This window comes from Alligator mississippiensis, chromosome 1, assembly GCF_030867095.1.
Source record: "Alligator mississippiensis isolate rAllMis1 chromosome 1, rAllMis1, whole genome shotgun sequence".
NCBI classification, from domain to species: domain Eukaryota; kingdom Metazoa; phylum Chordata; order Crocodylia; family Alligatoridae; genus Alligator; species Alligator mississippiensis.
In genome coordinates this window covers 136,243,510-136,259,071 of record NC_081824.1, presented here as the reverse complement: position 1 = coordinate 136,259,071, position 15,562 = coordinate 136,243,510, and the positions used below count along the sequence as shown (strand labels likewise).

At 44.1% G+C, this 15,562-nt stretch overlaps 1 protein-coding gene across 4 annotated transcripts in view; it reads right to left on the bottom strand.

The window, feature by feature from the left end:
• Positions 1–15,562, bottom strand: part of SYNJ2 (synaptojanin 2) — a 110,577-nt gene that overhangs the window by 35,372 nt on the left and 59,643 nt on the right. For 3 of the 4 annotated variants that reach the window (XM_014596818.3, XM_014596819.3, XM_019479801.2), the window contains 6 exons: positions 15,340–15,423; positions 13,567–13,628; positions 5,916–6,012; positions 1,819–1,991; positions 387–468; positions 8–157 (listed from right to left, as the gene is read on the bottom strand). In XM_014596818.3, coding sequence (XP_014452304.2) covers positions 8–157; positions 387–468; positions 1,819–1,991; positions 5,916–6,012; positions 13,567–13,628; positions 15,340–15,423 — 648 coding nt within the window. The remainder of the gene's footprint in view (positions 1–7; positions 158–386; positions 469–1,818; positions 1,992–5,915; positions 6,013–13,566; positions 13,629–15,339; positions 15,424–15,562) is intronic. The other variant, XM_019479800.2, reaches the window with a different exon arrangement.

Here is a 15,562-nt window from a genome sequence, read left to right as displayed (position 1 = left end):
CCTTTACCTTGTGTTTTCCCTCCAGGGCACGACTGCCTGTGAAAACTCTACTCAGATTGTGACCGTTGACAGTCCACATTGCTTTGTAGGACTCCACAAAGCGCTCCACTATAGGCTTTGAGTTCAACCCTAGGCTCTCTAGCTGCGTGTGAAGAACCTGAATTGGACACAGGAAGAAGAGACCTGAAAAAATACTTTCCATATTTCCTCTTCTTTCCCCATTTAGGAATTTCACCTGGCCATTGTTTGAAAATTCAACAAGTGAAAATATCTTAATGCTGGCAAGACAGAACTACATCACCCAGAACCCCCCACTTGCTTTTTCCTGCAGGATATAAACTAGGTGGTAGAAGACTGTATTTAGAAAAGGCCTTTGATAAACTTACCTCAAGTGCAATGAAGGACTGCACACTATTAGTACGATCCAGACAATCCAGGCAATTCAATCGGAAGGTACCTGTTTGCAGACTTTGGTAACCAAACAAAGAATAAAGAGATGTATGGCAGGTTATTAGGAGTCCCCATGTCAAACAAATACTGACAAACTTTCTTATTTGCCAAGGGAAAGCTTTACCAGTCAGCAGGTCGACAAAAATTGCATCTGACCTACACGTAAATGAGGCCAGGTTCTCTAACACTCTGCCTGCATTTTTCCACCCACACTTTGCATATGTGAGTACTTGCCAACATGATTTATCTCATTTAGATGTCTGAGGAGCTGACTATAACTGCAAAACCACACCAGCAATTACTTATGCTAGAAATTTTCCAGGTTCAAAAAATGGAAGCCTGGCTAAGGCCAGCAGCCAAAATTTGGCTCACAAATTGTACATGACCTCAAAACAGATTTCAAGGAGCCCTGTTAAATTCCCTATAATAATATATTCTATAAAAATACAAGAGCATATACAATGGGACCATTAGACCATGCATTCAATTTTGATTCCAACTGTGACCACCATTTCATGCTTTAAAAAAATATATGAAAAAGGCTACAAAACACCAGCAGAATAAATAGAGGAGGGAAATAGGGGTTAATTCTTCCTGAGTCCCAGCAATTAGCTTACACCCTTATACGCAACATTTGATTACACTTATTGTATTTTGCATACTCAGAAATGTTGTCAGTAGTCATGAAAAGAACCCAATACAGAAGATTAATTAAACAATGACATTTTTACTTCGGTTGATTTCTATCAAAATAGTTTCTTGCTCCTAAAATTGTGGTGGATTATTTATTAGAAGGCTAAATTCAATAGCTCACTCCCAGATCTGACTATATACCGAAGGCACTTCTTTTTTTGCAAACTCTCTTCACATAATCAACAAATTAATATTTTCAGCTGCATTTGCAACAAATGCTTTCACATCTAGGTGGATCTTTCCTATCATGATAGCTAAATAGGTTCTATAAAAGGTAAAACAATTCAATGGACAGGAAATGAATGCCCTAATAGAAGCAAATCAAACCTGAAATGAATATGGTGCTAAGTCATCTAATGAAAATGATTGTGAAGAAGAGAACACTGCCTATGCATAGATTGTGAGAATCAAAATTCTAAGAAATCGTTTTAAAGGTGGGAAAAAAACCGAGATCTTAAGTTATCAAATGGTCTACGTAGTCTGGATATAGAAAAATTGGCATAGAAAGGCAACATATTGGTACAAAGGGAAGTCACATGAAAATCTTGAATCAACACCTTTTAAAATGTAAATAGCAGAGGAAAGTTAAAGCAGCTGCCAAACAAGGGGATAAATGCAGTTCAGCATGTGACACAATCTGTGCCTCCAAAGGGAGTGAGGGGCAGGAACACTCACCGTGGACTTACATTCTTGCTCTTGGTGAAGATGCCAAATTCATCCCAGTGCAACTTTAGCTGAGGCCCCAACAAATTTTCCAGCTTCTCTATTTTTCCACCTTTTGCAAACTGATGATAGTCAAAATTGATCATGGGTGTGTCTGCTGCATGGGAAGAAGCCCACAGCAATTTCTATTTGGAAAAGGAGACGAGGAAAGCAAAGTTATGGCTGACACAACACCTAAATCCACTGCACTGTTAGTAAAGTTAGAGAAACCTAGAAGGAAGTACACAATTTCACTCTTCTTTTTAAAATGTCAACTTCCTGTCCTTTCCTTTCTCAGAGTAAATTGGACTGTTAGAACCAAATTGCTATAGTGGAACCTCTGTGGCTGCAAAATAAAGGTGGGGGCCTGCTGGCATGTATAGATCAATGGCAAGGCATATAAATGCTCATTTATAGCTTCCCCTGCAGGAGTCAGACCATAGTGCATGCAGGGAGCTGACATGTAGTTACTGGAGTTCCATGCTGGCCAGCCCCAGAACTCAACAGAGCTTTGAGTGGGTCTAACCATGCAGCCAACATGAAACGAGATGCAAGACTGGGGCCATAAATTCACCAGAATAAAACCAGTCCACACTTCTATGTTACAGCTATCCCTATTACACATAGAAACGTGTAGCCCTGACAAGTTCAAATTTGAGAGAGGAAAAAATTGTGAAACTGTATCCTAAAACACACCATAAAGTGATGTTGGCAGTGAATAAAGCAAATGAGAGAACAGGCATGAAATGCCCTTCATTAATCTGATTACCTCAGATTTTACTAAAATAATTCCAATGTATAACACACATTGTTCAGAACTAAAGGGCAAAGCAGTGAACTAGAGAGTTACTGTTTTAACTGTCAAACACTTGGTCTACCTCTATCTCCTAGTATGAGGAATAAGAGTGCTTTTTTCCATTTGGCTTATGCCACTTAGGAAGGGGTTTTGGCTAAACTGAAAGAAGCCACTCAGATACCAGAATGCAAGTGGCTACATGGAGGCTGTGCCATTAAGACTAATATCAGTATGACCAGTATAACTTCTCCACATGGACAAAGCCAAAGCTGTTTTAGCTCAGTTAGGGATGTGTTTCACTGTATTGTTATCAGACTCAAACACTTACTTTCTGCTTTTCTATCCACACTGCAGGGCACATTTATAGCTGTATCAGGGACAAAATCTGCCCACTACCTCAGTGCACATCAATGTCAAAACTACTGAAACCTGGACAGCCGCCATGCTTTCATTATACACATAATTACAGTTAGTTATAGTGGTTATTGTAAGGCTTGCAAGATGAACAGCTTTACTGGGAACAATACTTATTTCCATCTTCCTGTTCCAGGTAACAGTGGAAGTTCAGAAGCACATTACTAAATTAATAACAAAAAACCCCTCCTTCATACACTAACAGTGTTGGTAACTGACCTACTTGGTCAAAATGAACCAGCACTGACACCAGCAACTGTAATGAACATATTTTAAATCAATTTCAAGAAAACTTCAAGACTGCAGCAAGAGATCGAAGAAATTAACATAGGAAATTAAATTGAAGGGAGATGAAAAGAAGTAAACTTAAGAAAGAGGAGGAATAAGGGAAGAGTTCCACAATTTACATCTTTCTTAACTGTTAGCCTATTTTTAACTTGAGCATTTTGAAATGCATCAAGTTAAAAACTATTCATACAAAAAGCAGTACAATGAAAATGATCCAAGATGTCACTGTTCTGGATAAATGTAATTTTTGATGGATAATACCAATTTCTAATGTCGTTAATCTAGTTCCGTTTACCTTCACAAAAATCACTTACAGTTTTATGAGAGGAATAAAGCTTAATAACAAAAATCCCAAAACAGCTCTTTATTGAAAATACATAAACAAACACACCAATGTTTATGTGATAGGTCCCTGAATTCTGATTTAGTTGCGATTCCCTGTTCTAAGATAATAAAAAAAATGACTACATTGAAAGGAATTCCCAGAGAGAGAGATTCCATACGAAAAATAAAATCTATTATTTCTGTGCCCAGGATAATAACAATGGTGAAAAGATCTCTGAGAATGTTGATATTTTAAGTAAACTACCTTGAATAATCAGTGCCAAAATTCATAAGGGACATCTGCTTTATATTTCTGTACTTAATACTTGACACTTGTGAGACAGTGTAATGTGATATAATTATAACTTTGTTCAGCTTTTATCCATAGGTTTCAAAGCACTTTATAAAAGGGAATGAACATCATTACTCAGGAATGAACATTATTATTTCAGTTTTACAGGCAATGGAACTAAAGGATTGAAGTCACACAGAAATTCAGTGGCTGAGCTGAGCATAAGCCAGGATGCCCAACTCCATTTCTGCGTGCCTTTTGTCTTGAACCACAAACTTGGGTTAGGACCAGCTACATTCCTACCAGGGGAGATTGTCACTTTGCCCCTTCTACTACCCGTTCAGTCCCTCTGCCACCAGGGGAGGAGAAAGGAGGGATTGGTTACCAAAAAGAATACAACTTCCCTAGTCTGTCTCTAGCACACTCTTTCCCCACACTGGCTCAGGACTGACAGAAGTAAACCAATGTGGGCTTTTTTTACACCCAACCAAACAGAAGCCTTTCACCTTGTCTAATTTTACATGATAAATATTTAAAAAGCTGAGCCATCAGGACTTTCACATCATTCTGACCTCTTGCTTGCTTGGTCAAAGCCTCTGTAGCATGACAACTAAAATGCATTAAACTTTACTAAGCATAAAAATATATATATTCAAAAGCATCCAAATGACTTTGGAATTAGAGTTCTTTTTTCCAAGTGACAGGCACTTATGAGCAAATTTCCCATTGACTTTCAGTGGGCACATCTACATGTGCAATTAATGGGCACAAATAATCTCTGGATCTTATTGCTCCAGAGTTTTTTGCTCCTGGGTATGCTGTTTGAACATACTCCTGGGAGCAAAAAACTCCAGACCATATTGTTCTGGAGTTTATTTGTGCACAGCACGTGGAGCCTGGTTGGAGTAACCTGGGCTGGCAGAGACGCCAGGGAGTCAGCCTGCCAGCCTGGACTGCCCTGACCAGGCTTCACATGCTGCAGAGGGACTGGCCGGGACACAAGGGTGCTTCAGTGCAGCAGGGCTAGCCAGCAAGCAGCCCCCATGTGGAAGCACCCTCGTGCCCCAGCCAGCACCCCCCACAGCACATGGAGCCCCATTAGAGAAGTCAGCCCAAGGTCCCCTTTCCGGCTCCACATGCTGTGGAGGGGACAGCTGGGGCACAAGGGTACTTCAGCATGAGGGCTGCCTGCTTGGCTAGCCCCACACTTAAGCACCCTTGTGCCCCAGCCAGGCCTATCTACATGTGTGCTGCAGAGCATGAAACAATGCCCCACTGGGTAGTACTTGTGTTTAGCTGGACTACCCTGCGGTGGCGTTTATTAGTCTACTGTGACCTAATAGGGTCACACATAATTAGTCAACTAAGACTAATTTTAGGTTTTTAAAAATTAAAAAGTCAACTGAGACTTAGGCCACATCTGGTCTAACAAACCAGTGGGGGCCAACATTTTTGGCAGGTGTGCCACAAATAAAGCCCCGTGACCTCCCCAAGTGCTAATCTGGGCCCTTCCCCCTGCCTGATCTGCCGCTCTGTTCCCTGCCCTGCCTGCTGCTATGCTCTCTGCCTGTTCCTAGTTCCATTTTTAAAGATAGGCATATTATATTTACTCTTTTCCTGCAGTCCAGGACTTTACTTATCTTTGATAACTAATTGAGGACAACAGACAATGGCTCTGCAATTACCTCAACCAATTCTTTGGAGTACTGTACAATGAATCGCATTCAGCCTTGCTGGTTTGAAAATATCCAGTTTTTAAGTAATATCTACCATCCTGATATTTTATTCATGAAATGTTACACAAAAAGGGAAAGAGACATGATAGTCTAAGAAATCAAACTATCTAGCTTCTTCAGATATGGTGCCTATTAACTAGCCTGAGAAGATTCTCCCTCCTTGAGAAACAAGACTGAATATCTCAGCAATTTAATTTGAATTGATGCTGGCTGTTTTTACCTTGAAAGCCCTGTTGAGTACCTCTTCTCCTCCTCTGCTTCCCAACAGGTTAACGATCACTTGTTTTCCATATTGCTCTTTCAGAAGCATCATATGCCTGCAACAGCAGCAGCAACATAGTTTGGTTTAATAACTCTTGCATAGCAACTAACCTTTCCAAAGTGCTTGCAGCACTTGCAGAGGTGGCTTACATGAAGGTCTCAGCACCAATAGCTGCACAAATATACCTTGGTTTCCTTTTAACAAACATTTAAAAAAACATGCAGTCTGTCACTCCATATTGTTGTCATAATAGTAACTGTAGAAATTGTAAGAATAATACTTTGCTTTTATTGAGTGTAAAGAATGGAGGCCCCAGTCAAGGAAACACAGCTTAGACTATTAATAACTTTGCAAGTTTTGATTTTGTAACATGTGCAGCTCTTTTATGGCTCTGACCCTGCAAGATCAATGGTAGGATAGGTATCTACCTAAATTGTGCTGGCTATGATTATTTTTAGGTGGCCACTGTGCTGGCAGCCACTGATTTCAGGTGCTTTTTGCATCAGTGGCCACTATTTTTTTTCGCTCCCCTTCATACCACTCATTGGCTGAGCCCAGCAGTGTCTCCGCCCCTCACTACTTTTTTTTTTTTTTTCTGGTAGCTGTGGGAACATTCAGTGCCCAGAAACAGCCACTGGAAAAGAAAATGAAAAAGAAAATCTTGCTAGGGTCAGGGGGCTAATCTGAAGCAGCAGGAGCTGGTGGGCAGGGCAGAGGAGATTGGGAGTGGGAGGCAGGACGACTGGGGACAGATTATGGGCATCAATTGCAAGGCACATGTGCAAGCATGTATATTATACAAGCTGTGTAGGCTTATCACAAGCCAGACATTGAAACTTCTGAATGCAAGAATATCCTGCAACAGTGAATGGTTTGTAATGGCAGGAAGGAACATGAAATGTGCTGCTAGGGCCTCTGCCCAGGGGGACAAGGCTACCCGGGGCAGGTCTGAGGCCTCCACCCAGACTGAGCCCATGGGGGAGCTGATGTCCCCCTACCTCCTGGCCTGTGGGGGATCCCCAGCAGGGCCAGGGGGGGAAGAGATTTGGGGCCCCCACACCTGTCCAGCAGGTGCCCGTCTTAGGGCTCTGGAGGCGCAGGTGAGGGAGCTCCGGGAGGAGGTTAGCAGGCTGAGGGGGATTAGGGAGGCGGAGGAGGAAATTGACAGTTATTTTCTTTCCCTGCAGGCCCAGGCACCCAAGGAAGAAGCAGCCCGGGGAGTGCCCTAAGCAGCAGAGTGGCAGACAGTCACAGCCAGGACCGGAGCAGCTCGCAGCGAACCAGTACCAGCTTCTCCAGTCCGACTGGTGAACAGGTACGAGGCCCTGGCGACCCTGCAGGAGATGGAAGGGGAGGAGGAAACCCTTGGGCAAGAAGAAACACCACGTTCTTCACACTCCGAACAGATCAAGAGATCCACGAGGACCCAGAGGAGGAGGAGATGAGTGCTCGTCATAGGCGACTCCATCCTGAGAGGTACGGAAGGACCCATCTGTTGCCAGGACCCCTCGGCACGAGATGTATGCTGCCTCCCTGGAGCAAAGATTCGGGATGTGACGGAGGTAATCCAGGCCAGGATCAAGCCCACCGATTACTACCCCATGGTCCTAGTCCATGTGGGTACTAATGATGCGGCCAGGAGAACCCCCGATCACCTGATGGCGGACTACAGTGCTCTGAGTGGCGTGCTGAAGGAGTTCGGTGCACAGGTGGTATTCTCTTCCATCCTACCAGTGACCGGACGAGGAAGACGGCAGGAGAACTGCATCCGAGAAACCAACTGGTGGCTTCGGCAGTGGTGTCTCAAGGCAGGCTTCGGCTTCCTGGACAATGACCCGCACATCACGACGAGGGACATGCTCAGCTGGGATGGGCTTCACCTGTCCCCCAAAGGTAAGCGTGTGTTTTCTACTAGGTTGGCGGATCTCCTCCGGCGGGCTTTAAACTAGGCTCATCAGGGGGAGGGGAGTACGAGGGCAGGGGAAGCTGTGGACCACCAAACCATGTGGCACCCACAAGGACAGCCCAGCCTGAAGAAGGAGAACATTGGAAACCTGAAAGCCATGGGGAGACCAGCACTACAGAACAGGTAAGAAACAAGAAGGTAAGAAACAATGGTCCCCTTGGGACTTGGAGCGGGGGGGCAGCAAAGGCACCAGTCACAGGGCTCAAGTGCCTATATACTAATGTTAGGAGCATGGGGAACAAGCAGGATGAACTAGCGCTCCTGCTTCCACTAAACACCTATGACTTAGTGGGGCTAACAGAGACCTGGTGGGATTCATCCCATGACTGGGCGGTACATATTGAGGGCTATAGATTGTATAGAAAGGACAGGTCGGGGAAGAAAGGGGGGGGGTTGCACTTTATGTCAGTGAGCAATATACATCAACCCTCATCAAGACAGAATCCGAGGTTGAGGAAGTAGAAGGATTGTGGGTTAGGCTACATGGGGGGCAAGGAGAAAGGGATTTGGTGGTAGGGGTCTGCTACAGACCCCCACACCAAGGGGAAGAAATAGATGCGGGGCTCCTGAGGCAACTCTCGGAGACCATAAAAGCTAAAGAGGCGGTAGTCATGGGGGACCTAAACTACCTGGACATCTGCTGGGAGACGCAGACAGCAAGGTCCCATCGCTCACGCAGGTTTCTAACCTGTGTACAGGACCTCCACCTGACACAGGAGGTGCATGGTCCCACTAGGGGGAATGCCATACTGGATCTGGTATTGGCAACAGGGGATGACATGATAGGGGACCTCCAGATCGGTAGCCATTTGCGAGACAGCGATCACCTAATAATAGAATTCAACATAAGACGTTGAGTGGGTAAGGTAACTAGTAGGGTGAAAGTGCTAGACTTTAGGAAAGCTGATCTCAATGCACTCAGGCGATTAGTCAAGGACACACTGCAGAGTAGGAGTTTTAAAGGGATGGGAGCCCAAGAAGGGTGGCTGTGCCTTAAGGAAACGATCCTTCGGGCACAAAGCAAGACGATCCCCGAGCGAGGCAAAAAAGGGAAAGGGGCCAGGAGGCTTCCATGGCTGACCAGAGAAATCCAGGGCAGCCTAAGGGCCAAAAGGGGAGCCCATAAAAAGTGGAAACAGGGTGAGATCACTGAAGATGAATATACCTCCTCTGCTTGTGCTTGTAGAGAGGCAGTTAGGCGGGCCAAAGCTACCATGGAGCTGAGGATGGCAACCCAAGTAAAAGACAACAAGAAATTGTTTTTTAGATATATTGGGAGTAAAAGGAAGGCCCAGGGAGGAATAGGACCCCTGCTAAATGGGCAGAAACAATTGGTGACAGACAGGGGGGACAAGGCTGAACTCCTCAACGAGTTCTTTGCCTCAGTGTTCCTAAGTGAGGGGCACAACAAGTCTCTCACTGGGGTTGTAGAGAGGCAGCAGCAAGGCGCCAGACTTCCATACGTAGATCCTGAGGTGGTGCAGAGTCACTTGGAAGAACTGGATGCCTTTAAGTCGGCAGGCCCGGATGAGCTCCATCCCAGGGTGCTGAAGGCACTGGCCGACATCATTGCAGAGCCACTGGCAGGAATATTCGAACACTCGTGGCGCATGGGCCAAGTCCCAGAGGATTGGAAAAGGGCTAACGTAGTCCCCATTTTCAAGAAGGGGAGGAAGGAGGACCCGGGCAACTATAGGCCAGTCAGTCTCACCTCCATCCTTGGTAAAGTCTTTGAAAAAATTATCAAGGCTCACATTTGTGAGAGCCCGGCAGGGCAAATTATGCTGAGGGGAAACCAGCACGGGTTTGTGGCAGGCAGATCGTGCCTGACCAATCTAGTCTCCTTCTATGACCAGGTTACGAAACGCCTGGACACAGAAGGAGGGGTGGATGTCGTATACTTAGACTTCAGGAAGGCCTTCGATACGGTATCCCACCCCATACTGGTGAACAAGTTAAGAGGCTGTGATGTGGATGACTACACAGTCCGGTGGGTGGCGAATTGGCTGGAGGGTCGCACCCAAAGAGTCGTGGTGGATGGGTCGGTCTCGACCTGGAAGGGTGTGGGCAGTGGGGTCCCGCAGGGCTCAGTCCTTGGACTGATACTGTTTAATGTCTTCATCAGTGACTTGGACAAGGCAGTCAAATGTACTCTGTCCAAGTTTGCAGATGACACAAAGCTATGGAGAGAAGTGGACACACCGGAGGGCAGGGAACAGCTGCAGGCAGACCTGGATAGGTTGGACAAGTGGGCAGAAAACAACAGAATGCAGTTCAACAAGGAGAAATGCAAAGTGCTGCACCTAGGGAGGAAAAATGTCCAGCACACCTACAGCCTAGGGAATGACCTGCTGGGTGGCACAGAGGTGGAAAGGGATCTTGGAGTCCTAGTGGACTCCAAGATGAACATGAGCCGGCAGTGTGACGAAGCCATCAGAAAAGCCAATGGCACTTTATCGTGCATCAGCAGATGCATGACGAATAGGTCCAGGGAGGTGATACTTCCCCTCTATAGGGCGCTGGTCAGACCGCAGTTGGAGTACTGCGTGCAATTCTGGGTGCCACACTTCAAGAAGGATGCGGATAACCTGGAGAGGGTCCAGAGAAGGGCCACTCGTATGGTCTAGGGCCTGCAGACCAAGCCCTATGAGGAGAGACTAGAGAAACTGGACCTTTTCAGCCTCCGCAAAAGAAGGTTGAGAGGCGACCTTGTGGCTGCCTAGAAGTTCATCACGGGGGCACAGAAGGGAATTGGTGAGTATTTACTCACCAAGGCGCCCCCAGGGGTCACAAGAAACAATGGCCACAAGCTAGCAGAGAGCAGATTTAGATTGGACATTAGGAAGAACTTCTTCACAGTTCGAGTGGCCAAGGTCTGGAACGGGCTCCCAAGGGAGGTGGTGCTCTCCCCTACCCTGGGGGTCTTCAAGAGGAGGTTAGATGAGCATCTAGCTGGGGTCATCTAGACCCAGCACTCTTTCCTGCTTATGCAGGGGGTCGGACTCGATGATCTATTGAGGTCCCTTCCGACCCTAACATCTATGAATCTATGAGTCTACGAAAATTAACGAACAGCACCAATGATAGGTTTGCTTCTGCTGCCTGTTTTGCCATGCCCCAAGAATGGTGCTGAAAAGTGACAGTAAACCATCAACACAAGTCACAGACTGCATTAGTGAGACCCATCAGCAAGAAATCAGCCACACTGTAAAACACAGTATACATTTCACAGCCCTGCCTTCAAGAAACCTGGCTATAAATCCAGATCAGCTGGGTAACAAGCTACGGCCCCCAATTCTGCAACTGGATTTGTTCAGGCAAAACCCTGCCCAATGCAAATAGCCCTTTCATTTAAGTGAAGCTAGTTGCAGCAATAAGGCCTATTTTTGTACTAATATTGTTCTTTTTATCAATAATTGGAAGAATAATTAAAAAGGAAAAAAAACAAGGGCCTTGTCCACAGAAAACAGGATTTTTTAAAAACAAAGAATCGAAACACTAAAGTTAAGGCTTGCCATGTGAACACTGCACTGGGATTTCTCAGAGAAAATAAGGTTTAAAAAAAAGGTAAATTTGTATTCACTTCTCTCAGTGCCTTTTCAACATGTCAAAGCATCAGGTGTGAAAAAGAAACAGACTGTGGCCACTCCAAAACAGATAGAAAAGCAGCTGTGACTTGTTAGGCTCCAGTGACTTTTTCTGCACACGTATTTGATTGCCTCTTGTCAAAGAGCCTCTTAATACAGTCCTTTAAAGATCTAGTTTGGGATGGATGGTCTTGCACAATTCTGGCAGCAGAGAAAACCTGACATCTGGACTGTGATGTGCATAAGGAAGAGGGACAGCTCCAAGCCATTCCATACCTCCTTTGTGCTTGTGAAAAAGCTGCTTGGTAGCTCTTGGGATAATGACTACAGATTCTGTTGGGTAGGTGAGACGGTGAGCTTACTTCCCCCTGGCTGCATCTACACAAAATGTTGACTGCATAGTAGCTCCTTACTACTGCACAGTAGCATTGTGTGGTAAAAAGTGTGATGTGACGCTACCGCACAATAGTAATGAGCTACTGCACTGTCAGCATTATCAAGAAGCCATAGGGGGATGCTACTGCACAGTAACTCCAAGCATTTAGTATTTGTGTATGCAAGTACTAAATTACTGCGCAGTAACAACTACACAGTCAGCATTACGTGTAGACATGGCCCTTGACACCTTGGGGGTTGCACAACATAAGGTGATGTTGACTGAGCTGTGATTATATGTGCAGATTCCTTCTCTGCTGAGCAAAAACCCACAAATGTGAAGGAGGTTCAAGATAGTTGGGCACAGCTCTGCCAGGAAGCCGGAAGACAGCAAGCCCCAGAATCTCACAAGTGTTCATGTATTTAAAATCAATGGGATTTAGGCACCTTTAAGAATCTACCCCCAAATTCTCTGGGGTATGGACTCCTTATGAACAACGAAGCCCTAATTCCCAATCATTGACCAAAATTATCAGTAACGGCCATTTTTTAGGAAAAGCACAATAAATAACACAAATAAAATACAAATACCTACAGACAAGCAGGCATTTTGCTTGAACATAAGTTTTAATTTGTTAACAAAAGTCACATGATTAGGTTAGTCAAGGGCTTGGAAATTCACAAAACAAACCCCATCATATTATTCTGAGACAGTGTTCCTGCTGAAGTCAATGAGAGTTTGCCCAAAGAGGACAACAAGATCTGGCAACCCTTGAAGATCAAGAACTGAAAGCAATCAAGTGGCCATGGACTTTTGGCAGGTTTTAGCAGAGCTATAGCATCTTATGGGGTTAGTCTCTGGATAAGGGCAAAGAAAGTCACCCCCACAGAATCTTCCTGTGTAATAGAGTCGCATGCTGGCAGTTTGGTAGAGTAACATGAACATGGAAAGGAAAAGAAATCCAGATTGTAAAGCTCTGATATTTTATTTTACTTGAACAAAAAGTGAAGAAAAGTTATGAAGAGTCTAATGTCAGTGATTCTCAACCAGGGTGTTGCAGTACTCTGAGGTACTATGGGATTCTTTTAAAAGTGTCAGAGGATGCTGAACAATATTAGCAGTTTTAGGAATGCAAACATCTGCACTGGATTCACAAGATAAACCCAGTGATTTCAAGTAGGAAGCCATAGTGTCAAAAACATTCCAACCTGTTGTGGTCTTTCTGAGTTCTTTGCAACAGAAGAATTGCTGTGTTATTTTTTCTGTAGCCAAAAATTAGCGAAATTTAAGAGCTGACATTTTCCAGGGGGGTGCCTTATGTCTAACAAGGGGTGCTGAAAATCTCAAAAGGTTGGGATCCACTGGTTTATGTGCAAGTACGTTTTCAGCCCTCAAAGAGCTAATTTGGATTTTAACTATTTTAAGCAGCATTCAGAAGTTCTTAATTCCTTTACAAACAGGCTGAGAGATCATTTTAATCCAATTGCCACTGAAACAAGAATGGGCAAAGCACTAAAAAAAATTGATGGGAAGGAACAATTCTGCAACAGCAGGTCTAGGTCTAATAGGTGCTTTTTGTCTCTAACACCACACCTGTGGTTCACTGACACGGTATAAAGCTGTGGAACTTTGGTTAAATGCCTAGGGGTTGTGCTACTATCACAGTCAGATGCAGCCTACCTGTCAAAAGCAGGAGCATTAGCTTCCAAGCCTCTGTTAAGTCTCAGATGATGGGAACCAACCTAAAAAAAAATAGAAGGAAAAATATGAAGTAATTCTCTAAGCTACTGAAATCCTAAATCACTAGATGTCTCCCTCTCTCCCTCAGAAAAAATGCCTGCTTACTAGCACCACACACCTACACATAGAATGTCCTTGCGTACAAAGGCTGCGGCTCTTATGAGAGAGCAATATTTACAATTACAATTGAAAACATGAACAACATTAATTAACAAGATACCTCCACCCCTTTTATGGCCAAACAAATCTTTATCCAAATCTCTAGCCAATACTCTCTTTCAAGTGTCTCATAAGCTATACCACATGAGTGCACTGTGTACCCAACCTTCTTTTCTCCCTTAGATAGTCAGAAAGCATTGGGGAACTGCCAATTCCAGGGAGAAAGCAGCCTGACTTGTTTGATCTTTTGTTATGCAGATTAGCTGATTAATACAGTGCTTTGTTTTTTTTCAAGGACTAAATCCTGCACCACTAAACTGAATGGGAGTTGTAACACTGGCCCCAGTGGCACTGGGTTCAACCTCTTACTAAGTGCTAAGTATTGTTATTGCCTTACAGTGTTGAAGACTGTGCTGAATATTTTGCCCAGCGAATGTCTGGCTCCTGTAGAAAGAGCATTAATGACATTTTCAAAACACATCACGTGTTCCTTCCTGTTCTTCTTTTTCTTTCCTTGTTTTTCTGCCCAGGGTAGATTGTGCAACCCTTTCAACAGCAGTGCCAGAGCATGCACATCCAAGGAGTAAGTGCTCCTGTGAGCAAGCCTCCGTTATGGTGAGTAAAGTTTGCGTAATCTAGCCCCAAAGAAACAAAAATATATGCCACTGTCTTCTTGAGAGAGGAGAGTATGTCCAGTTAGAAATGATGCCCGTTAGCCATAAATATTTGGTTCAGGGATAATCCCTATGGTTTCACAAATACAGGTCTGCTAGTATTTTTGTCCAATGAAAACTTTAGGGATTTATTGAATTTCAAGAGAATATTAAAAAAAGAAAGCTTTGTTTCAATTATAAAAGCTATTGCATGACATATACATGCAATGCACACATATTCATAGGTACGTGCATTCAAATATACACTCTGATTGTCTTCCCCTATTCTGAGAATGCAAATCTATCGGGCTGCCTCTTGCCTGAACTCTTCCATGATGTCTCACTGAGGGGGCAGCCAGAATGAACAGCTGAGTAGAAACAGGTTTAAAAGACAAAACAGTCATCTGAAGATGTGGCCTGTGAGTTCTCTGATTGGACTTGCCAGGCTAAATCCTACTTGAATGATTTATAAATGATTCCCAATGTAAGCCTGGCATGATGAGGGCAGATAAGTTCTGACCCAAATGTTGAGAGCTGTTCTTAGTTGACAGCTGTCTGATGCTGTTACTCAGGGCTATGCTAAGCAGAAGAACTTGAGGATAGTTTGGAAGTAAAAAAAAAGTCCTGTAGACTGAAAGGAAAGTGTGTAGAGTGAGAGGGTAGACAACATAGCATTTATAGGTTGTATTCACCTTACTAGACAATGCAATAATCATTTGGTAAAATTCTATGGTCTAAGCTGTGCACTAGATCAGAGTAGGTGATGATAATGTTCCCTTCTGACCTTGAGATTGAGCACATACACTGCACACCAAACATGCTTCCTTTTAAGTTAAAGAGCACAAGATCTAGATCCTAGGTACAAGTAGTGAGAGAACACTTAATTTTTCATTTTATTTACCTGAAGTCCTGGTTGCTCCCAAAACAGTGGAACGGACCCTCTGATCTGAACAAACGAAGAGATGTCATTGTCCAAATAAATTGTCTGCAGCAACATCAATAAAGGGAAAGAGATTCTTCAGTTAAATGTGCTATCCTGTCACTCTTCAATCAGGCAAGTGAATTTAAGGCAAATCCCAAAGAAATAAGTGAACCATAGACATCAATTCATCCTCAAAGACTTA